Genomic DNA, 25,183 nt, shown 5'->3' on the forward strand with positions numbered 1-25,183 from the left:
ATTTAGAATTTTGTGATATGTCTGATTATATATGCTTTTTAAAAATTTGAGGTTTTTTTCCCTGTAATTTCACATACTGTGATTTTGGTAAGTTTTTTCCTATGAATACTCAAAAAAATTTCTCCATAGGGTAAAGGATACCTTATTATATCCTGTAAGTATACGGTACTATGTTAATTAGCTGTGCCAAATTAACATTGAGTTCATTTATTCTACTGAAGAAATAATACTAAAATTATTATTGATCTTAAACTGTAATTATTTTTGACAGTTTATCTTTTATTTGTGAGCCAATACAAAGTATATTATCAAATCAGACTCACGTTAGAGGTCTTATCTAGAATCCAGCTTTACTGATAATTTCAAGGATTTAAGCAATCAGAAGGCACAGGTAAAGCAAGGAGAGATCTGGGACCCTGCGTGATTCCACAAGTCCTTCCTTTCCGCATCAGATGTGTAATTTCTAGCCAAGAAGAGTCTTTAGATGAGGAAGTCTAATTACTAACACATAGCAGGGATCATTAAGATTTTGAAACTTCTCCATTTGACACCTCAAAGTTGTATAGCTTTTCTAGTGTGCCGTGCCTCATAAATCCATAGATTCTGGGTTTGTTTATTGTAAGCATCCTTAACAAGGGACATCCTACTAAGAGCATTCTTTGGATAAGGATCTTACTCCTAACAAAAATCATTTGCCTATTTACCAGGAAGACCAGTTACCAGCATGTTAACAGGTAGATTAAACTACATCACCCTCCTTTCCTTTAGTTTCCTCCTAGCAGAGGAAGTGAATAGATTCCAGGACAACTACTCTAATCCTTTCCTTCCTGATTTATAATAATCTTTCTTTTATTTTTTTTTTCATTTTGTGTTTTATAAACTTTAATAATATCGTATTTACACTTTTCCCTCCAACTTTTCGGAAACTATTTCAAACCTATAGAAAAATTGGCATACTACAGTGTCATAATAATAATACATTGTATCATATCCATGTTTGTCCCTTTACTGTCAATGCTGAGTTTTAGTACTTGGTTTAAATGTTGTCTGCCAGATTTCTCTATTATAAAGGTACCTTTTTCTGTTTGCAATTATTGAGTAATCTGTGAAATGATACTTTGAGACTATGTGAATATCCTGTAGTCTTTCACCCATTGATCAGTGTTCTGTGGCTGAATCAATTAAAACTTTTTGTTTATATTTCTCTGCTGGGATAATTTATTTCTCTGTTAATATTGTCATTCCTTGAGAGGAGTTTTCTTTTTTTTAGCATCATGGAGAATAATAGTAGCCATTTTTTCCTATAGAGAAGAAAAACATTCTGTTGCCTTTGTTCTTTATATGCTGAGTAATTTTGGATTGTACCCTGGACATTATAAAGATTAAGTTGTAAAGATTCTGGATTTGGTTATTTTTCTTCAATAAGTGGTTATTTTAGTAGTTAATTTTCTTGGCTAGGCTTTAACTTTAAACTGTGTTTCTTGAATAGTAGCTCCAGTCTCAGTTTAGATCTTTTCAGCAAGATGCTTTGAATCTGTTCCTTGTGTTGAGCAGTTCAGATTGAGAGGCCCCTTCTTTCCTTCCCTTCTGGGTTCCTCCTGCTTGCTCAGTGGATAAGGTATCATAGATTCACTTTTCCAGGGGTGCCTTTGCCACCGCTCCTGAACCATGCAGATTGCAGTTGGCCTTAGGCTAAACTCTGAAGAGATGGTAATCTACTTGCACTGTATAGTTGTCCATCTTCTCAACTCCAAGTAAGCATGCAGTCCCCATGAGAGTCTATTTGCTTCCATTTATTCTCTAATACCTTCTGATTGGGCTTTTTTGTAGTATGTCCAGGTTTCATGGTGGTTTCTAGGGTTGGGGGAAGGGGCAATTAACCATGTTATCTCTTGATCTCTTAGTCTGAGGGCCCCAAGATGCTCTAAAATTTTGACTTTAGGGAGGTGAACAAGAATAAAGAGACTGAAAAGCGTAGCCATTGAAGGAGAAAATGAACCAAGAGTGTATTGTATCCAGGAAACCATGTGAAGAAACTATTTCAAGGGGGGAATAATGAGCTAGGTCGTGTAGTTTTTAAGATTAGCAATATTATTTTCAAAGTATAAACTCATTTATTAGATCATAGTTATTGATGAGTTTGTCAAATTGTAGCTCCCCTATGATCTAGACTATTTTGCAGAACTGTGCTTATATAACCAAAATAGTTTTTGTTCTTGCTCATACAACTTAAGCAATTTAAGTTTGCCTTCCCTTCCCCTTCCCCCATCCTGTTTCTTATCTGTAAAAAGATGTTTAACTAAATCTTTAAAGTCTGAAATTGTTTCCAGAGTCATATTTTCTTTCTTCACTTCTGAAACCTGGAAACTATAAATAGTGGTCCAAATATGGAAGAGATGTAATGTTCCTTTCTTTCTTGTTTACTTCCCATACTTCCTGAATATACCCACATCATGACCTGTTATGGCTGTAGGATTTGCAAAAATCAGTCCTGTGACCACTAAGTCCCTTTCATAATTCTCTACTTTTTATTTAGATTTATTTTTCTCTGATATATTATAGAGACCAGATAATAAATAATTTTTTGAAACCTAGAGGTAACATTAAAGATTCCCAATAAATACTTTCAACTTAGGATAGTATTTTTACCAAGAGGTTGACAAATAATTCCACTTCTCCAAAAATGGTTAAGCAGTGCAGTTTCCAATGAGAGTGGCTCCATCTGCATGAGTATTTAATTTTTTTTCCCTTTTTTCTCCTTGTCCCATCACATTTTCTCTTACTTTCTTTTTCTCCTTTTGTTTGCTTTTCTTTTACTGTAGTTACTGGTAATATCTTTTCTGGTAGACACTTGATTAAATAGATAACTTATATCATGGATAATTTGGAAAACTGAACTCTATATTTAATGGTTTTTGTGTTAAAGCAAATCAGAAAAATACCTATTGTTGGAGAGGATGTGGGTACGTGGACAGACAGTCTTATTTATTGTTGGTAGGCATTAAAAGTAATACAACCTTTTGAGACAGCCATTTGGCAACATATATTAAAATTATTTACTGAGCATTTCCACTTTTAAAATATAGATGCTACAAAATACTTCTTGGTTCAGGTTCTTATTATTTCTCGCATGGACTTTGTCTTATTACATTAGTGTTACTGTAACAGAATGCCTGAAACTAGGTAATTTATAAAGGAAAGAAGTTTCTTTGGCTCAGGATACTAGAGACTGAGTCCAAGAAATGTGCCAGCATCTGGCCAGCTTCCAGCGAGGGCCATATGCTGTTTTACAATGTGGTGAAGTGGAAGGGGAGCAGGTGTGTGCAAAGAGGGACTAGACACAAGGAGCAGCCTTGCTTTATGACAACCCACTTTTGTGTTAACTAATCCCTTCCCACTAGAGTGAGAACTTATTCCCGAGAGACTGCATTAATTCCTTCATGAGGAAGGATCCCTCATGATCCAAATGTCTCTTAAAGGTCCCACCACCTCTCAGTACCGTTACGCTGGGGACCAACCCTCAACTTGAGTTTTTTTGGGGACAAACCATATTCAGATCATAACAGACTTTCTGCCTCTGGTTTTACCTCCTTCAAATCATACTCTGCACTGTAACCAGTGACCTTTCTAAATTACATGCCTAATTAGGATTCTTTCTTTGCTACGTGAAATATGAGACCCTTTGTGATCTGTACTCTAGCTACTTCTCTGTTGCTCTTATGTTTTCTACCTACCCTGTACTTTTTGTGCCAGCTAGACTGAACTGAAACATACAAATCGATTTCATGCCTTTTTGCCTATGATGAGGCTTTTTAAACATAGCACATCTCTCCCACCCAAACAAAGACTTACTCTTCTTTAACACCTAGTTTCTATGTTACTGCTTAATAGCTCTAGAAAACTTTCCCTGGCCACCATTATTCTTACCCAAGAAGAATTGCTCAACACCACCTACTTTCTATAGCCCCTTTTACCTTGTGTATATTTCTGCCCTTATATTGTATAACAGTCTAATGCCATTCCTACTACTTAGAGAGAACTTGTCTCATTGTTTTACTCAATTCATTGTCCTCAACACCTAGTAATGTGTCTGGTACATAGTGGATGCTGTCTGGCTAACTGACTGAGTGACTTTGCACATTTTTTTTACATATGTTGTCATGTTTCTAGTATTGAGGTTGTTCTAAGTCTCTAAAGATAAGGAGAATACTACTGAACTATTACTAAGAAGAGTCTATAACCAAAGGCTTTTGTTTTTTGTTGTTTTTAATGTTAAGTATCAGAAACAGAAGAATAAAAAGGCTCTTCCTTTTAGAGAGTCACCTTAGCTAGTGCCCTAAGGCCATATAACTTCAAATTTAATTTTTAAGAGGCAGAACTTTTCTTGCTTTTTAAAACGGAGCAAGATGCCCTGATTTAATAGCCTTCTGTACTCAATTTGTGACCTTTGAAATGATAAACAGGAAATCATGGTGGTATTTCAAAAGATCAGTATATACTGCTCTCCTCATATTCGTGCACCAGCATTTAGAAACACATCATCACGTTGAAATCCCAGTTTGCTTTCTGGCGTGTGGTTTCTACAGCGTTAAGTCAGTATTTTCAGTAGGTCTATTCCTGAAACCCTTAACACTGTTGCATTTTTAGTATTTAGGAATCATGATTTTCGTTGTAGATCATGCTGATATAAAGATGTTATATCAAGTCTGGATGGCCTTATAATACTCTTGTCTTCTAAATAAGAGTAGATGTGGAAAATAAAAGTGGTATCTGTCCTCTGTTTTTGAACCTGCTTGCTTCTTTATGAAAGCAAAGAACAAGTTGCTGGCTTTTGTTGGCAAAAGTGATGAAAATGCTATTGCCATTTACTGAGTCATAATATACAGCTAATTTTTGAATAAATAACTCATTCTGAAATTCTTCGTCTGAATAGGCCTACTTCAAAGGCTACTGAGTGTATAAGCAAGATTTAGGAATAGGAAGTAAGAAAGCAGTGTCACATGAGCTATTTTTTTAAAATGTTTATTTATTTTTGTTTTGTTTTGATTTCATTTTTTAAGTTTTATAATTCTGGAAATTTGAACTTAAACCTTGGCAGAACATTTCCTAATAACTGAAAGTATCCAAAGTACTTTTGAACTATTAATTCAAAAATTTTGGACAACTAGTACAACTGTCATAATTCTAGTCTGAAATAATGTGGTGCTTGAGAAAAAGGAGTAAATATTGCAACATGTTTTGTTGGAAACACAATGGGAGACAAAGGACCCTAGAGAAAAGCAGCAATAAGATCAGTAAATAACTGGTCTTACAAAATGGGATTTTCTTTTCTTTTCAACTAGATGTCACCTCAATTTGGGTTAAATAGAGACAAATTAGTTTCAAACATTTGTACTCATTACTTTGAACACATGTTAGATTTCTATTTTAGTTGAAACCATGTGTTTTTGTTTTTTCTATACGTTAGAATGAATATTAGTGTCTTGGCTTCTCAAAGAATTAATATTTTGTGATAACAAGGAAAACTGAATAATGTTCTTTTTTTTCTTTAACATGAAGAATTTTATTCCATTTCTCTGCTTGTCACTAAATTATGTAAGTTATGTAGTCTTCTAAGAAATATAAATAATTCCATTGGGAATGCTCCTTAGCAATTTACAGTGAACCTGTGCAGTTCACTTTTATTCTCCCTTTTTCCTCTATAAAGCCTAACCAAACCCTTTACAAGATATATCGATTTTATATATGAGTAGAGTAGGGAGAGAAATCCTCACTTTTTAAATTCCTGATTTCTGTTGAAACTCAGTATGTTAAAATAGAACTTAACAGATTTTGGTTGTACTTAATTAATAACAGTTGTTCTGCCTGTCACAAAATAACATCCCAATTTATTAATGGTTGTATATCTTATTATTAGTTATAAAATCTGTAGCCATAAAAGAAAAATAAAACATACAAATGAAAAAGATTAGGAATTTCCAGAACAGCTATTATAAATTCCATATTATATACTCAGGTTAGTTAAATACATTTTAATTTACAACCTCCTACAAATATAGACGAATAGATTTCTATTCTTCCTGTTGAAGAATGTACTGTTCTGTTGGAAACAGCCATGTGAGTCTTTCTATAGTATCTACTATATCAATGTTATAATCAGAGTTGTAACCTGGACAGGGGATCAATTAATTTAATTTAATTCCTTATATGATTTAGGAAGGCTTCACAGAGTAGGGGACATTGAGTTGGAACTTGAAGAATAAATATGATTCTGCATGCAGGCAGGCATTCTAGATAAATAGAGCACACCAAAAACAAAGTATACAAGCCTATAAATACATGACTTGATTTGGAAGGGCTGCTCAGTATTCTGTATTTCTGTGATAGTATGAAGCACATTGAACTGTAATTATTTCTTTTCCTGTCTCTCTTTCTTTGAGAATGGGATGTGGTCTTTCTGTCTTGGTGCTTAGGGCATTAATTGTAGTGTAAGCACTCAACATGCACTTCTTCAGTGAATTAATGTCATAGCTAGAACATGGAATGAATGGAGAAATAAAAATTAAAGATAGTGGTAAGTGGTAAGGGAGGTTACATTATAAAGCCTTTTAGAAAATGTGAACACATAAAATATATTTTGAGTAATATGTATTTTCTAGAAAGAAAGCTGAAAGCATACTGGAGGATTGATTAGAAGGAAAAGAGATTGGAGGCAGATAACTAGAGCGGGCAATGGCTTATAGATCTACCTTACTGACTTAATTTTTTTCATGTATTAAGCAGACATTTATTAAGCCTATCTTTTTGGAAGGTAGTGTACCATGTAATTCATTGTTCTTGTTCTGCAAAATCACACAGTACAGGTTGAGTATCCCTTATCTGAAATGCTTGGGACCAGAAGTATTTTGGATTTCACATTCTTTCAGATGTTACCATATTTGCATTATATCATACTTACCAACTGAGCATCACAAATCCAAAAATCCAAAATTCAAAATGCTTCAATCAGCATTTTCTGTAAGTGTCATGTTGGCACTCAAAAAGTTTTAGATTTTTGAGCAAAATCACAGAAGGAGCTGGTATGCACAATTTTAAAAACAAGATAAGTTATAACATGCTTTGAAAATTTTAAAAGAACAAGAGATTACTTATAGCTAGTAATCAGTGAAGGCTTCATGAAAAAGTGACAGTTTAATCACAAATATTAATGTTACTGATTATGGTTCCCTTGATATTCTTTAATTGAATTCCAATTAAATAGCAAGGATACTGTTTTATGCAACAGACTTTGCATCTTAGACTTACATATTATTTATAGCACTAGGCAGCTCAACTTTGTATGTAAGAGCATGGCTTATAAACAGTAATAATTTTAGTTATTAATTATTGTGCTAGGCTCTTTGATAAAGCCTACATATATTATTTCTAATCCTCTTTTTACTGTTGTGGAAACTGGGAATTTAAGGGTTAATTGCTTTGCCCAGAGTCACACTATTAGAGCATTGGCAAAGCCAGGAGTTAGTCCAAATCTATCTAATTTCATAGCCCATGTTTTTAACAATCTGCTAACTTACCTCTCACATTATTAGATACAAAATTTTATTGAGAATAGGTATTATAAAATATTGATGTGCTTTTGCATTATAATTGTAACTATCACTTTAATTCAAAAGTGAAAATAATAATGAAATATATCATCATTGCCTCTTGTAAAAAATAAGACATGTTTATAATTTGGTATAATTAGAATAGTCGGTCCCTTCTAAAAATAGTACAGGGTTATGCATAAAGGCTTTTGTGTGTGTGTTTAACATTTAGAAATAATATCTGGAAGCTAAATATCAAAATAATCAATAGCCTTGGGACCAAGAATTAGTAGCAGTGGTTAGATTTCAAATAATGTCATTTCTTGCCAAATTTGGCACTATGTTTTAAATAAATTTGAATGTAACATGGTGCTAGATTAATTGGTGTAGGCTTGTTGGACTGTTAACACCTGGGTGTATAATTAAGAAAGAACTATGGATTTTATTAGTCATATCAGCCCTTAGAAAAGATTACTGGAAACTGAAGGTTCTAAAGAAACTACTTTGAATTAGAACTTGTAATAACAAATAGCTTGAGTTCCTACAGGTTTTGAAAGACTGTCTTATTCTTTTACTTAAAGACCACTTTCTTTTAACATTTCCTTGTATCCTTTTTAGTACATCCCTGTATCTCTTTTAGTATATCCCTGCATCTTAGCTATGATTCTAAACTTACAGGGAAAGATTTCCTCAGTCACCTAATGTAATTTCCCTAAAGCTTTTTGCTGAATTTCCTAGGTGATTCACTGTTGAGGGGAAAATGGGCTATGGGCTTTGGTAATTGTTTATTAAGTTTAAAATTTTGTTTGTTTATTTGTTTTTTCTAAACTCCTTGTGGTTGGGTAAGGAAAACTAAACTTGCAAAAGGATGTAAATAAAACCTTCGAGGAGCAAATATGCTAATATAAGTAGTTCATATCTAGCTGTAATTTTGTACTCTTTATTTTATATGTATCATAGTAACAAATAATACATATTTCTCACCCCCATTATTTTCATTATTAACATGCTATCCTGAAAAGACATGTAAAAAAAAGTGGTTTTAAATAATTTATTTACTCCTTTTAACTTTTCTACAAAATTAGGCCTTTTTAAAACTCATATTTGTATTCTACTTCAAAACAATGAACTTTTCTCCCCAAGGCTAGCCATTTTATAAGAAAGGAATCTCCAGAATGAAAAAGTCTGTCTACTGTGACTCATTCCATAGAATACAAAAGTGTTCTGCATAAAATCTTCTGACTGAAGTAATTGCTGGATCTCATTTTCTCTGCCTACCTCTTTGAACATGACAGAAGCAAGTAATTTTATGTGCCAAGAACAGTTCAGATGTTTTTATTTGGCATAAAAAATGTGCTCATGTTTAATCACTTGAGTTAAACAAGCTACTTTGTCCTATTTTCTAAAAGATATTTCTACTATGAGAGATAGGACTATATAGTATAAAGAAGGTTTTGAAGCTTCATTTGGCTAAATTATTTGCTAATGTTTATGCTTAATTAATATCCATTTTTAAATGAAATGCAAATGTTTGGACTATTGAATTATGTTAATTTTTTTAGCTTTTGGACACTGAAATAATTACTTTCATATATTGATGAAATAATTTATAGTCGAAAAGTACATTCAGTTTAGATTTCAGAATATGAAAATCCAGTTTTTGACATGAAATTCAACTTGGAACTAAAGCGAGACAGTTCTATTTGGAGACATTTAGTAATTCTTTAACTGGCTGCCAGCAAAAACCTGACACTAGCAAAATTTCTTAGTAGTAAACTTTCTTTATTATATCACTCTCCTGTTGAAGAACCTAAATTACCTTCCTATTGTCTGCCGGATGAAGTCTGATTCCTCATGAGTATTAAAAGCTTTTTTCATCAGTTGGCCCCCCCCTTCCTGAGCAGCTATATCTCACATTCTTATTTCTGTCCACAGACTATAGTCAACATTATATCCCCTGCATATACTTTGCACATTCTTGTTTTTTCAGTTTCTGTAGTTTTATCTGGTAACAGGGCAGCATTTTCCAACACCTCACACACACTCTTACAAAACCAGAATGACTCATTGTCACAGCCACAGCCTTTACTAACAGTGGTTTCATTGAGGAAGATGGGAATACCTGCATGAGGATTTGTGCCTGGGGGCATATATCATAATGAGTGGGAGTTTTGTGCAATTGGAGAAAGCTCCCCCAGTAATTTGGTTATCTTTTTATTGTTCACACCATCGAAGACTACCACACTAAACAGAAATTACTCTGCTTACTTAATCTTTGTAAAGTGCTTAATCAGTTTTTAACAGTCTGTTATTAATACATCTTTGTGTTACTGTATCAGATTATTTGCATATTATTTCAAACATTAAACTCTCTGTTTTGGTTGCCTTTCACACAATTCCTAGTGTTCTGCACATAAAAGGCTCTCAGTAACATGTTTCAAATATTAACGTACATGTCTTTAAATAGATTTTTAAGAGGTTGTAGCAAAATGCCATTAAATTTTTTATAATGGAAATGAAGATAAATCTCTATCAAAGTTGTCTGTGAATTTTTTAGTTTTTCTTATACTCCATCTAATCATAATACTTGAGACTTTTAGCAAAATTTTCATTTCATGTTTAAAAATTTGAATTAAATATCAATGAGTTTATTGAAATAAAATCAGCAATGTGTTGATGACTTTTAATATGTAGAAGGATGTCATTACAAAAGCAAAGAATAAAGCCTGTGACTTGTGTCACATTTCCTGAAATTTGAACAAGTTGCACTGATACTGCATTTGTACCATAAACTAATTGTGTGCCCTTGAGTTTGTTTCTTCATCTTAAAACCGGAAATACTTCCTGTTTGACTTATTTGCTGTGGTGATTAAATAAAATATACAATATCAACATTCCTAGCATAGTACTCTTTGAATAAATATTTAAAAACTTAAATTTCTCTAGTCTTTTATTGCATATAAATGGCATAGATGAAATATTATTTAAGATAGTCATTGCCTTCAACACCATTTTCAAAAGTTATGCCAAAACTATTCAGTGACATAGAGATCCAGAACAGAGATCTTTTGGAGATCTTCTATACTGCACAATCCATCATGATTGCCCAGGCTGCATTGTGACTTTAGACCAGAAGCTGAAATAGTTCTTTTTATTTCAGTTAGTACTGTAGAATTCAAAAAAACAAAAGGTTGTATTTTTCATTTGCTTGTTTTCTTGAGACAGAATCTCACTCTGTCACCCTGGGTAGACTGCAGTGGCATCATCATAGCTCACTGCAACCTCAAATTCCTGGGCTCAAGCAATCCTCCCTCCTCGACCTCTCAGAGTGCTAGGATTACAGGTGTGAGCCTCCACGCTGGCCAAAAAAGCAAAAGTTTTACCTGATATTATTTGGTCTGTACTTTGCCAGGAAAATTCACATACTTTTAATAATATCATCTCAGAGCCATCCTCATGACCAAAGCACTTTATTTCAGCTCAACAAAACTATATTATATCTATAATTTGGGTGCCACATTACACTGCTAATTTATAGAAATATAGAAATTAATATGGTACCTGTCCTTGAAAAGCTTGCAGTCTAATGAGAGAGCTGGACATATGAACAGAGAGCTTCAATGTGATGTGTTAAAAAAACACTGATAGACACCATCAAGGAAGGACACTTAGCACTGCTTGAGAGGATTGAAGAAAGGCTTCCTGTAGTAGGAAGATGTGTCTTAAAAGCTAAGTAGAACTTTACGAGTTGTGGGAGGTTAAACTTAAATTTATATTGCTTTATTGTTTTGTTTTGGGTTTTGTTTTTTTGTTTTAATTGTAAAGGAAGTGTGTGTAGAATCAAGAAATACAAAGTTTTTAGATTATTTTACTAGTTTCTCTACATAAAGTCTTTGTTAGGGAGAGTGATTTATTAATAGATTCAAATTTCAACATGGACAAGAGTAAAGATTAACTGATGTGTTCTTATTTATTAAAAAATAATAAACTTGAATGAAAGACATAGTTGTGAAATGTACTCTCTGCCTTAGCGCCTGAACAGGGGCAGTATTTAGTGGCAGGTCTCACTTATGTTATACCCAGTACTGAGATAGCTGAGGTATTCAGTTTAACAATGTATAATGCTTAGCAAGTAAAAATTACTACATTATCCATTCTTTCAGTAAGTATTTATTGAACATTTACCAAACGCCATGTACTTTTCTAGGCACTTAGGATACACCTGAGGAAAAGAGCAGACAAAGATACTTATGTTTTGTATTTTTTTGTCGGGGGGGGTTTGGGGGACAACATAATATATAATTATATACCATGTTAGTAGATGATATACTATGTAAGAAATAGATTAGAGTAGGAAAGATTAGGAATCATGATGTGAAGTAAACAGTTGGATACGTAAGTCCGGAGTTGAGAGGAATGATCTGGGCTAGATATAGAGATTTGGGCAAAATTTTCATATATATATATATATATATACACACACACACACACACACACACACACACACACACACACATGCTATTTCATCATGAAACTAAATAAAATCACTAAGATAGTGTTAGGTAATATTAATAGTAGAGGAAGAATACCAAGAGAGTCCTGTTCCATTCTTAAGTTAGAAGAGAAAGAACTATTAAAAGCAAAGGAGAATAAGAAAGAATAACCAAGAATATGGGTCCTGTAAATCAAATGAAGAAAGTATATCAAGGGGAAAGGAAAAATTAACTTATCAGAAGTTGATGATAGGCCAAGAAGGGGAAAAGTCAGATGCTGCTGATGTGTCAAGTAAGAGGAATACCTGTTCATTAAATTTAGCACTGTGGAGATTACGGGGAACTTAAAAGAATATGAAATTGGAGTAATTGGGACAAAAGCGAATGAGATGGGATTAAGAGAAAATAGAGAGCCTTTGGAGATAGCAAGTATTGCTCGGTGTTATAATAGGGTGACCATATGACCAAATTTCCCTGGGACTGTATTATTATTCACCATATGTCCCAGCATATTAATTAATAGTGCTTTATTTTATTTTCAGATGCATCCAAGTTTGAACAATACATGGTTATGATTCATTGCTGTCCATATTCTTTTTGATACCCAAATTTGGCCAGTGGTAGCTCCTTTAAGCCAGCTTATGGCTTATGACAGTTTTGAGACCCCATTTTGAACCCCATTAGTCCTTCCTTTTCTGGTATAAGAAACTATGGCAGGACTTATACTTTTCCTTACTCATATCTGTAATCAGTCGTATTCGTAAGAAGCTCTGCTTCATGTTAGTGGTATTTAGAAACCAAGACTTGAAACATGGACAGATTTTCATGGGGAAAGGGAGTAAGAAGGGTAGGTATCCAGTTGAAGGAAGGTATTCTAAAGACAAAAATTTTAAAAAGTATATAGTTTACCAAAGATATTGAGATTGGAAAACAAAATTTATTCAGGGGATTCTATATAAAACTGAATTGATGGAGTGTAAGACTCCTACAAAGAGTGCATTATAAAATTAGAACAGAAAGTTACATTGAGGCTAGATAGTGAAAGGATTTAAATGTCAGACTGAAAGTCTTTGTCTTCTTTCTGTGTTCAGGATGGTGACATAAGGGTCTTAGAGTTACTGGTCAGAAAAACCAGTTAGGCTAGTATTAGTTCATTAAATATGAAATGTCCGATTTTGAATCAAAAGTTTATTATATCTCAGACAAGAAGCAGTACAGTCTTAAACTATCAACACAGTTTTGCCATCTGAATGGTAGCTTGTTAATGCCAACAGCAAAGAAGCCTGGAGAGCGAGTGACAATGAAATCACAAGACGCCATTTTCCACAGCTTGTTGAGAATTGAATATTTTTCCTTGCAAGAAGTTGTCCAAAGCCTGGAAGAAGTGGTAGTCAGTTGGTGCAAGGCCTGGTGAATACAGTGGATGACAGAGAGTTTCCAAGTCCAGCTGCTGTGTGTGGTTTTTGCAGCGTTGTTTGTGCAACATAGGGTCAAGCGTTGTCTTGCAAGAGGATTGGCCTGTTTCTGTTGCCCAGTCTCAGCTGCTTAATCGCAAACATCCTCATCATTTCAGTTGGTTGCAGTAGATATCCACTGTCATTGATTGACCAGGTTTCATGAAGCCGTAGTGGAAAATACCTGTGCTGGACCCACCAAACAGACACCATTAGCTTTTTTTAATGAATATTGGGTTTTGGACTGTTTTTTGGCACTTGATCATTATCTAACCATTGTGCCAAACGTTTGGGGTTATCAAAAATAATCCATTTTTGATCATACATAACAATATGGTATAGAAATCATTTGCCTTTATGTTTTGACAGCAAAGAAAGGCAATCTTCAAGACGATTTCTCTTCTGATGTTCGTTAATTAACGTGGAACCCATCTATCCAGCTTCTTTACCTTGCTGATCTGTTTCAAATGATCCAATATTGTTGGAATAGTAATGCCAAATCTTGATAATTCACATGTAGGTTGAGATGGATTCACTTCCACTGTGGCTTTCAGCTCATGATTATCCACCTTGGTCTCAGGTTGCCCACCTGGCTCATTTTCAAGATTAACATCACCAGAACGGCACTTCTCAAAACATCAAAGTACTGTGCATTCATTAACCACATCCTTCCCAAACACTTTGTTGATATTTCGAGCTGTCTGCTCTGCATTAGTTTCACAACAGAACTCATGTGAAAATAACACAAATTTTTGACTTATCTATGGTTTCACAAAAATTGCTCTAAAAAAAATTGAAAGATAATCACAAGCTAAAACGTACATTTGAAAAACTGGGTATGTACCTTCACCAAAAAAAATAAAACATGAGGTGTCAAAGTGAAATGTCAAAGATATTAACTGTCAAACTTAGTACTTAAGGAAATAGGACATTTCATACTTAAAACCTAATATTCTCCAACAATCCATAATGAAGTCCTGAACCTAGGGATAGGATAATTGTAATCCAAAGGAGGGAACAAATGTAACAGACAATACAGAAGACACGGCAGAAAGGGGGATGGGAGCATAACACAAGCATAATGAGAAGACGCACTATGTCAGGTGACTGAACTGTCTAACCTGAACCACAGAGGATTGAGATGCCTTTTTTTTTTTTTTTCTTGAGACAGAGTCTCACTGTGTTGCCCAGGCTAGAGTGCCGTGGCGTCATCCTAGCTCACAGCAACCTCAAACTCCTGGGCTCAAGCGATCCTCCTGCCTCAGCCTCCCGAGTAGCTGGGACTACAGGCATGCACCACCATGCCCGGCTAATTTTTTCTATATATTTTTAGTTGTCCAATTAATTTCTTTCTAATTTTAGTAGAGACGGGGTCTCGCTCTTGCTCAGGCTGGTTTCGAACTCCTGAGCTCAAACAATCCGCCCGCCTCAGCCTCCCAGAGAGCTAGAATTACAGGCATGAGCCACCACGCCTGGCCGTTGATTGCAATAAAGAACACAGAATAGGTGTAGGACGGAAACAGTGATATTGTATGTGGAAAAATTCCTTGGCAATATGATAGAGTATAACTATCAAAGTTTCATCTGGTAGAGCTGTATTTAAGAAACAGTACAACAGTATTTAGGAAATAATATTTGTTGTTACTGAAGGGTAAACCATAATGAAATTCCCATCTGTAGAAAAGCATGAAGATCTATCTAGATGCCGATAGCTCTCTCACAAATTATTTCAGATTCTTTATTTCGGAGAAATGCATGGTTTGCCTCATTTTCAAATCAAAATCTAAAAACCATACTTTTCTTGGCACGTTTCCATTTCTTATATTGGAGATTAACCCTTCATAACCTAAACATTGTGTTCCAACTTTAATCACAGTTTTGAAAACACAAAAGTGTTTAATATTTTATTAAGTTAAAAGCCTGACCCTAATGAGATCTTCTTGGAATTAAAAATGTCAACATGATTACTGCTTCCAAGATACTTTTTGTATTGACCCGATCTTCTTCCCCATAGCCTGACACAGAGTAGTTTGGTTGCAAAAATACTTTCTTTCCCCTTTCACCTAGAGGCAACGGTACACTGATTATATGAATTAGTCTGTTAGATTTTTCAAACAAAGATCTCTGGAGGGAAGAAAGACAGTCAATTCCCATCTTCCCCTATAGTTTGAACTACTAATCCTGTGGATCCTAGTAAGTTTTGCTATGACTAGCTTTCATAGTCAATTTGAGGGGTAATTTATATATTCTTGAAACATGAGTAAGTTAAATTTTATAGCCAAATTATAATCTATCATTGAAACTATAAACTCAATCCTAGAATAATAAAACTAGTTGTTTAAAACTGCTCCCTTTAAAAATATATTAGATATTCTGAGTCAGAATGCATGTAAATCAAGTTTCAGAGCAGTTCATAAGTCACGGCAATTTAGCATGAGCTTAGACTCTACAGCAGACTCTTAGCAGAGGATTCAGAAAGGCTTTGGGTGAAATTTTCTCTTGGGGGAATACTAATATTTAAGGTGCTTGCTATCTGTCCAATTGTAATAACACATCAAAGGGAGCCTTATTCTGAAAGTCAATACCTTATCTCTTCTGAATAAAAGTATAGGGAGGGATGAATAACGTCATAATATTTATTGTAGTTTTTGTGTTTAAAAAAGCCATTTGATATATTAGTTCGATGTCTGCTTAAAATAGCACTTGAACAAAAATTCCAGTTATAGTACAGTATTCCTATCCACATGTTTACTAAACACAATTTTTAAATTTCATATGAACTGTGTTTTAGGAGATAGTATTCCCTTTTAACTACACATACGGTTGTATTTAAAACTGAGGCAATAAATGAGTTGGCCCCAAAATACTCAAATATGAGTGCTGTGACATGGAAAGTTTAAGCCATCCAAGCGCATCTAGATTTTACTTAGTTTTAAGGTAAGTATTTCATATTTGCAGAGCCGCTTGACTAGGCATAAAATCTTTGTTACAGTTGCTTTTATTGAATTCTTGAAAGTACTGCTTCATACTTGCTTTATATGTTCTTAGAAGGATTAGCTCTTAAAGTCATTGTGCTGTGACTTTTTTAGTAGCATGATAATTTCTTACTGTTAAGAAATGTGGAGATTATTTTCTAAAAATTAAGATTTTATTTAACATCAAGTTTCGTAAAGCAGACATGGGAAGGAGTTTAACTCAATAATAATGACAATTTAAAATTGGACTCATAACTAAAATTAATTTATTTTATTCTTTTACAGGAATTAAAACCTGATCTAGTGACTAAATCCGCTCTTGGTGATGATATCAACTTTGAAAAAATCTGTAAAAAGGTATCTATAATGAATTGTAATTGTTTTATGAAAAGTTCCTTATTTATATTGCTTGTGTTTTTTCTTGAAGAGAAAACTTATTAAGAGGCCAGTTACTGTTAGTATATAATTACTTTTCCTCACTGAGCTCCATTCTTGCCACCAAAAAATATTTTACAGTAATTTATTAATTTTGCTTTACTGTGATCCCATACCTTACAAGGTCCTTAAAGGTGTGTTGAACTTAGTATAACATTTTATATGTTATATAACAATTATTCTGATAAGCTTACTGGTTAGAGCTATTCTTTCCAAATCAATTTCATGAATATCTTCTTTAATCTCTGCATTTACCCTGTGAAAGATTTAATTTTTACTCCCTTTTTACAACTGAGGGAACTGGAGCCCCAAAAGAATTATATTAGCTGATTAAAACTATACTACTATTATGTGGAGTGGTCAGTATGTTTATCCAGATCTTCTGCTCTTTGGATTTGTTACTCCTGCTTCATCCTTGCTGTTTCCCCTTTTTCATTTCCACCCACTTTGCTAATGCTGCCTACACAAGACACTTTCACTTGATAACAGATTTTGTATTCATTTATTTTTCTCTGTTGCTCTTCTGTTTTCACTTTCATTGATTTTTGCTCTAATCTACATTATTTCTTTCCGTCTTCTTGCTTTGTGTTTAATTTACCTTTTTTCTAGTTTCTTCATGTGGAAGCTTAAATTACTAATTTTAGACATTCTTTTCTAAAGTAAGCATTTAATGCTATAAATTTCCCTCTAAGCACTACTTCAGCTGCATCACCTGAATTTTGATTTTTTTTTTTTTAGTTTAAAATGCATTTAATTTCCCTTGATATTTCCTTTCTATGGTTTAATTAGAAATGTGTTTGTTTAATTTCCAGATAGTTGGGGGTTTTCCAGGTATCTTTTTGTATTTTTTGTTTAATTCCTTTATGATCCATGAAAATACTTTTTAGGATTTCTGTTCTTTTTAAATTTCCTAATGTTTGAGTTATAATCTAGAATATGGGGTATCTTGTTGAATATTCCATGTGCATTTGAAAACATTATGTATTCTCTTGGGATCAGTGTTCTATAAATACCAATTAGGTGAAAATATCAGTTGGATCAAAGCGGTTGATGATGTTGTTCTGGTGGTCCATTTCTTTCCTGATTTTTCTGCCTACTTTATTATTAAGGGAGGTATGTTGGACTCTTCGACTATAAGTGTCAGTTTGCCTATTCAATATTTCCATTTATCAGTGTGCATTTTGCTATGTGCATTTTGAAACATGTATGTTAGGCACATAAACTTTCAGGATTCTTTTGTCTTTTTGGGGAATTGACCTTTATCATTATCCTTCATAACATTTCTTGTGCTGAAGTTTACCTTGTTTGAAATTAATATACCCGGTACAGCTTTCTTTCAGTTACTATTTACATGATATATCTTTTTCCATCATTTTACTTTTAACCTATATATGTCTGTACACTTAAAGTGTTTTTTTTTAAATCAATAGCATATATTTAGATCTTGCTTTTTTTATTATTATTTATGATTATTTTTCTAACTTCAGCGTGTTACAGGGGTACAGTGCCTTTTTAATATATTGCCTTTGCCCCACCTGAGTCAGAGTTTCAAGCATGTCCCTCCCCCAGATGGTGGGCACCGCACCCAATTAGATGTGTATGTACCCATACCCTCCTCCCCCCTCTCATCTGCCCAACGCCTGGTAAATGTTACTACTACTATATGTGCACCTAAGTGTTGATGAATTGATACCAATTTGATGGTGAGTACGTGTGGTGCTTGTTTTTCCATTCTAGTGATACTTCACTCAGTAGAATGGGCTCCAGCTCTATCTAGGATAATACAAGAGGTGCTAGATCACCATTGTTTTTTGTAGCTAAGTAGAACGCCATGGAATACTATACCACATTTTGTTAATCCACTCATGTATTAATGGGCACTTGGGTTGTTTCCACATCTTTGCAGTTGTGAATTGTGCTGCTATGAACATTCGAGTGCAGGTGTCTTTTTTATAGAGCGACTTTTGTTCTTTTGGGTAGATGCCCAGTAATGGGATTGCTGGATCAAGTGATAGTTCTACTTGTATCTCTTTGAGGTATCTCCATATTACTTTCCACAGAGATTGTACTAGTTTGCAGTCCCACCAGCAGTGTATGAGTGTTCCTATCTCTCCACATCCATGCCAACATTTATTGTGTTGGGATATTTTAATTAAAGCCATTGTCACTGGAGTTAACTGATATCTCACTGTGGTTTTGATTTGCATTTCCCTGATGATTAGAGATGTTGAACATTTTTTCATATGTTTGTTGGCCATAAGTCTGTCATCCTTTGAAAAGTTTCTGTTCATGTCCTTTGCCCGCTTTTTAATTGGGTTGTTTGATTTTTTCTTGCTGATTTTCCTAAGTTGTATATAGATTCTACTTTTCAGGCCTTTATTGTTATGTGTAGCATATGAATATTTTCTCCCATTCTGTAGGTTGTCTGTTTGCTCTAGTGGTGGTTTCCTTGGCTATGCAGAAGCTTTTTAATTTGATCAGGTCCCATTTATTTATTTTTGTTGTTGCTGTGATTGCCTTGAGGGTCTTCTTCATAAATTCTTTCCCTAGGCCAATGTCTATGGGAGTTTTTGAAACATTTTCTTCTAGAATTCTTATAGTTTCATGCCTTAGGTTTAAGTCTCCTATCCACTCTGAGTTGATTTTTGTGAGAGGTGAGAGGTGCAGATCCTGTTTCAGTCTTCTGCATGTGTCTGTCCAATTTTCCCAGCACCATGTATTGAATAAGGATTCTTTTCCTCAATGTATGTTTTTGTCTGCTTTGTATAAAATTAGATGGCTATGTGAGGATGGTTTTATATCTGCATTCTGAGTTCTGTTCCATTGGTCTATGTCTCTGTTACTCTGCAAGTACCATGCTGTTTTAATTACTGTAGCTTTGTAGTATAGCTTAAAGTCTGGTAAATTGATGCCACCCAATTTGTTCTTTTTGCTTAAGATTGCTTTTGCTATACGGGCTCTTCTCTGGTTCCATACAAAGCATAGAATTATTTTTTCTAGATCTGCGAAAAATGACGTTGCTATTTTAAAAGGAATTGCATTGAATCTGTAGATCACTTTAGGCAGTATAGACATTTTAACAATGTTGATTCTGCCAACCCATGAGCATGGTATGGTTTTCTACCTGTTTACGCCCTCTGCTATTTCCTTCCTCAGTGTTTCATAGTTCTCCCTGTAGAGGTCTTTCACCTCCTTAGTTAAATATATTCCTAGGTATTTTATTTTCTTTTTTGCTATTATGAAGGGTATTGAGCCTTTGATTTGGTTCTGAGTTTGACTGTTGTTGGCATATAGAAATGCTACTGATTTCTCTACATTGATTTTGTAACCTGAGACTTTGCTGAATTTGTTTATCAATTCCAGTAGTCTCATGGCAGAATTTTTCAGGTTTTCGAGATATAAGATCATATCATATCATCAGCAAATAGCCATAGTGTGACCTGTTCTGCCCCCATTTGTATGCTCTCAATTTCCTTCTCTTGTGTGGTTGCTCTGGCTAGGACTTCCAGCACTATGTTGAATAGAAGCAGTGATAGAGGGCAACCTTATTTGATTTCAGTTCTAAGTGGGAATGCTTTCAGTTTTTCCCCATTCTGTATGATGTTGGCTGTCTGTCATATATGGCTTTTATCATTTTTACGTAAGTACCGTCTATGCCTATTTTATTAAGCGTTCTTATCATAAAAGGGTGGTGAATTTTGTCAAATGCTTCTTCTACGTCTATTGAGAGGATCATATTGTCTTTGTTTTTGCTTCTATTTATGTGACGAATTACATTTATAGATTTGCATATGTTGAACCATCCGTGCATCTCTGGGATGAAGCCCACTTGGTCGTGATGTATTATTTTTTTGATAAGCATCTGAATTCGGTTTGCTAGGATTTTGTTGAGAATTTTTGCATCTATATTCATAAGGAATTTTGGTCTGTAGTTTTCTTTTTTTGTTGTGTCCTTTCCTGGTTTTGATATCAGGGCGATGCTGGCTTCGTAAAACATGTTGGAGAGGATTCCTTCCTTCTCGATGTTGTGGAATAATTTCTGCAGGATAGGCACCAGTTCTTCTTTGTAGGTCTAGTAAAATTTGGGTGTGAAAACATCTGGTCCGGGACTTTTCTTTTTAGGAAGGTTTTTTATTGCTGCTTCAATTTCAGTACTTGATATTGATCTGTTCAGGAATTCTATTTCTTCCTGATTGAGCCTAAGGAAGCTGTGTGTTTCTAAGAATTTGTCCACTTCCTCCACATTTTCCAGTTTATGTGCATAGAGGTTTTTATAGTATTCATAGATGATATTTTGTATTTCCGTGGTATCAGTTGTAATTTCTCCTTTTTCATTCCTGGTAGAACTTGATAGAGTCCTTTCTTTTTTGCTTCTCGTTAATCTAGCAAGAGAGGTGTGTCAATTTTGTTTATTTTTTCAAAGAACCAACTTTTTGTTTTATTAATCGTCCATGTAGTTTTTTTAGTAACGATTTCATTTAGTTCTGCTCTGATCTTTGTTATTTCTTTTCTTCTGCTGGGTTTGAGGTTCGTTCGCTCATCCTTTTCCAGTCCTTTGAGATGATTCATTAGATTGTTGATTTGTGATCTTTCTGTCTTTTGTATGTTGGCATTTATGGATATCAGTTTTCCTCTCAGGCCTACTTTAGCTGTGTCCCACAGATTTTAATAACTTGCGTCTCCTTTTTTTTTTTGAGATAGAATCTCACTCTCTTGCCTGGGCTAGAGTGCTGTGGCATCAGCCTAACTCACAGCAACCTCAAACTCCTGGGCTCAAGCGATCCTCCTGCTTCAGCCTCCTGGGTAGTTGGGACTACAGGCACACACCACCATCCACGGCTAATTTTTTCTATTTTTAATTTGGCTAATTTCCTTCAATTTTTTTTTTTTTTTTAGTAGAGATGGGGTCTTGCTCTTGTTCAGGCTGGTCTTGAACTCCTGAGCTCGAGCAGTCCTCCCACCTCAACCTCCCAGAGTTCTAGGATTACAGACGTAAGCCACCATGCCCAGCCTAGCTTGTGTCTCCTTTATCATTTAGTTCAAAGAGTCTTTTGATTTCTATCTTAATTTCCTCCTTAACCCATTAATCGTTCAGCAGCAGGTTATTTAATTTCCATGACCTTGTATAGAGTTGAGTGTTTCTATAGGAGGAGGGTTGCTCCTTGAGCTCACTGCAGCTAGGACCCACTCTGACATGCCCCTGAAGGCACACACACCTCAGTAGACTAGTTCACAAATACCCCTTCTGTGCCCCCGGGCAATGCGATAGAGACCGAGGTGTACAGGATCTGGCCTGCAGGCCTGTCTCCGGGCCCTGGAGATCAATGCCTGATCCCACAGGGAGAAGAATGTTGTTCACAAGTCACCCACAGGGTGCCAAAGCTGGATCAATGTCTCTCTGTCTTGGGATTTGCCCTGCTCTGCTGAAATCACCAGGCAAGCAGCACTGGGGAGGGCCAGTGGGTAGGGAGCTCACAGTCCAAGTACCCCTCAGTCCACTGCAGGGCCCCAAAAGGAAAGGTCCTGTTCCCTGTGGATGCCTCTGGGTGGTGGCTAAATTGTCTCACTCGGCTGCCACAGGTAGGGGAGGGCAAAGGGAGAATGATGCAATATAGTGCCTACCAATCAACTTGGGTCTGTGGGGTGAGACATGTCCTGAGGGAGCTGGGAGCCTTGTGCCCTGTCCTTAAGAGGCTCACTGCTCACTGGTGGCAGCCATCTTGGCACTGGCATGAGCAGGTGTCTCCAGCAGCTTGGCAGTCCACTAGCAGTCTGAGATGCAAGGGAGGGAAATTTAACCACTCCACCTACCCTTGTTGCTGGTCTCCAAGCCTCTCCAGGTTTAGAGCCTGCCGATGCCTTTCTCCTTCCAGTTCTGCTCCACATCTTCTTCCCCTGGAGTCTTCTATAGGTTCACGCACCCTTCCTTCCAACCCTCATCTGATCTATGTTTATCTGCCTGTTTGTTTTTTTCACTTTCATCTAAAATCTTTCCTTCTTGCAGAGACACTCTGGCTGGAGGTGTTTCTCATCTGCCATCTTGCCTGTCAGTCCTATATTTAGATCTTGCTTTTTATCCAATCCGATAATCTCTTGTTTTAAGTGGTGCATTTACATTTCTATTTAATGTGATTATTGATGTTGTTGGATTAAAATCTACCAAGTTGCTAGCTGTTTTCTATTTGTTTCATGTCTTTTTTGCTTTGTTTTACTTACTTTTTTGGTCTCCTCTTGGGTTAATTGAGCATCTTTTCTGATTCCTTTTTATCTCCTATGTTGATCTATTACATGTACATATTTTATTATTGTTTTTTAGTGGCCTCTCTAGAGTTTAAAACATACATCTTTAATTAACCAAAATCTACTTTTAAATAGTTTTATACTGCTTCATGTACAGTGTAATGATCTTATAGTAGGGAATGTCCAATTCCTTTATCCCTTCTTTTGCTACAGTTGTTATATATTTTACTTTTATATATGCTATAAGTACATAATACATTTTCCTATTTTTGCTTTGCACATTCAGTTTAACTTTTGGAATAATTAAACATAGGAAAAAAACATTTTTTTTATTTTCATTCATTCAGTTTTTATTACTCTTTATCTATATGTGCAAATCCAAGTTTCTTTCTAGTATTCATTTTAGCTGAAGAATTTCTCTTAAAATATCTTGAAGAGTGTGTCTGCTGACAGTAAACTCCTACAATTTTTGTTGGCAAGAATGTTTTTAATTCTTCATTTTTTAAAAATATTTTACTCAGTATAGAATTTTGTGTTTACAGTACATGTCTTTCTGTACTTTGTCATCTAGCTTCCATAATTTTGTAAGAAAGGTCTACTGTAATTCTTATCTTTGAGTCTCTGTATATAATGTCCCACCCCGTTCCACCCCCATCTGCCTTTAAAATTTTCACTCTGGTGGGTACAGTGTGAATTTGCTATTTGTCTGGCTTTTTTTTACTGTCAAGTTAGAAGCAGTGCTCTTTCCAGTTCTCTAAATCTCTGAATGATACCAGAAATCCAAATTTTGCATTAATTTTTATGATAAACTCTATAGAAATTGGGTTATCTAGAGTATAACCTCGAGCTGTATGTTCCCAGGTGATTCATGGTCACTCTTTCTGCTCTTCAGGGGACTTGAATAGGAAAGTTTTATGAGCATAAAATAACTTGCAGTTCATTATTAAGGGTCTCTCCAAGCTGTAAATTTGTTCTCTTCTAAGCCTTCATAATGTTTTGCTTTTGAGAATTGGTATTCTCAAAAAATTATGGGAGAATTCAAATGTAATAAATCAAAATATATCTTAAAATATGCTATATTATATAAAAGTTCCTAATACTAATTGATTTAGCAAAATGAATAAAAGTTTTTATGTTAGGGAGATTTGTGTCAACTCTCAAATTGTTACAAATTTTGCTAAAACTAAGTTGATATCTGAATACTAGTTCAAAAGGTATTTATGGGCACCTTCATGTGCAGATCAGCATGCTATATAATTTAGGGCCATGGTTTCCAAGATTTTTATTTCTCTCAGAAGCCTTTGTTAAAATGTTTACCGCTCTCAGAAGCCTTTGTTAAAATGTTTACCGCGTACTAAGTGTTGTATATTAAGCAGATAAAAACAGCTACTATGGGGGTTGGGGCTGGTAGTTAAGAAGCAGAGTGTCACCCTTTGGTTTTTGAAAAAAGCATTGCTAACATCAGTAGAAAAACAAGAGATATTAATCTTGCTTGCAAAGAGTTTATATTCTAGAAAAAGAGCTGATAACTTGTATCTTAATAACTATAAGGTGTGTGTAAGAAAAAAAGATATGAAAATACTTGGTCATTCTTATACCACATACTGATTTATTTTTAAAATTCAATCATCATTTATTAAAGCATATTCAGTGCTAGAGTTTTCATAACTACAAAAAAAAATTCTTACTATTGGCTTTTATTTAATGTCTTGAATATATTTAGCCTAGAGGAGAGAATATTTAGATTTAGAAATATGTATTGTAAAAGAATACTTGGAGCGGATACTATACACAGTTTTAACTTTTCTTCCCCTCTAAGTTACCTAAGGGAAAATCAGCAATTCACTGACATCATTATAGTTCATGGCAGTGATTGTTAATTGCCCTCACCAGGAATATGAGAAGTTGTTGAATATTAGAGTCTCAAGTGTTCGGAATATGTTTCAAGGGAAATACAAAAGATGAAAGAGGTCTTTGAACTGGGTGATACGTAAGATTTT

The 25,183-nt window shown here is 34.8% G+C and overlaps 1 protein-coding gene across 1 annotated transcript in view; it reads left to right on the top strand.

Moving 5' to 3' along the window:
• The window catches only part of SRFBP1 (serum response factor binding protein 1), a 68,608-nt gene that overhangs the window by 16,262 nt on the left and 27,163 nt on the right, over positions 1–25,183 (top strand). The window contains exon 4 of the mRNA XM_012664298.1: positions 16,794–16,865. Within this exon, the coding sequence (XP_012519752.1) occupies positions 16,794–16,865 (72 nt within the window). The remainder of the gene's footprint in view (positions 1–16,793; positions 16,866–25,183) is intronic.

The sequence above is a fragment of the Propithecus coquereli genome, unplaced genomic scaffold, assembly GCF_000956105.1.
Source record: "Propithecus coquereli isolate 6110/MARCELLA unplaced genomic scaffold, Pcoq_1.0 Scaffold88, whole genome shotgun sequence".
Classification (NCBI taxonomy): domain Eukaryota; kingdom Metazoa; phylum Chordata; class Mammalia; order Primates; family Indriidae; genus Propithecus; species Propithecus coquereli.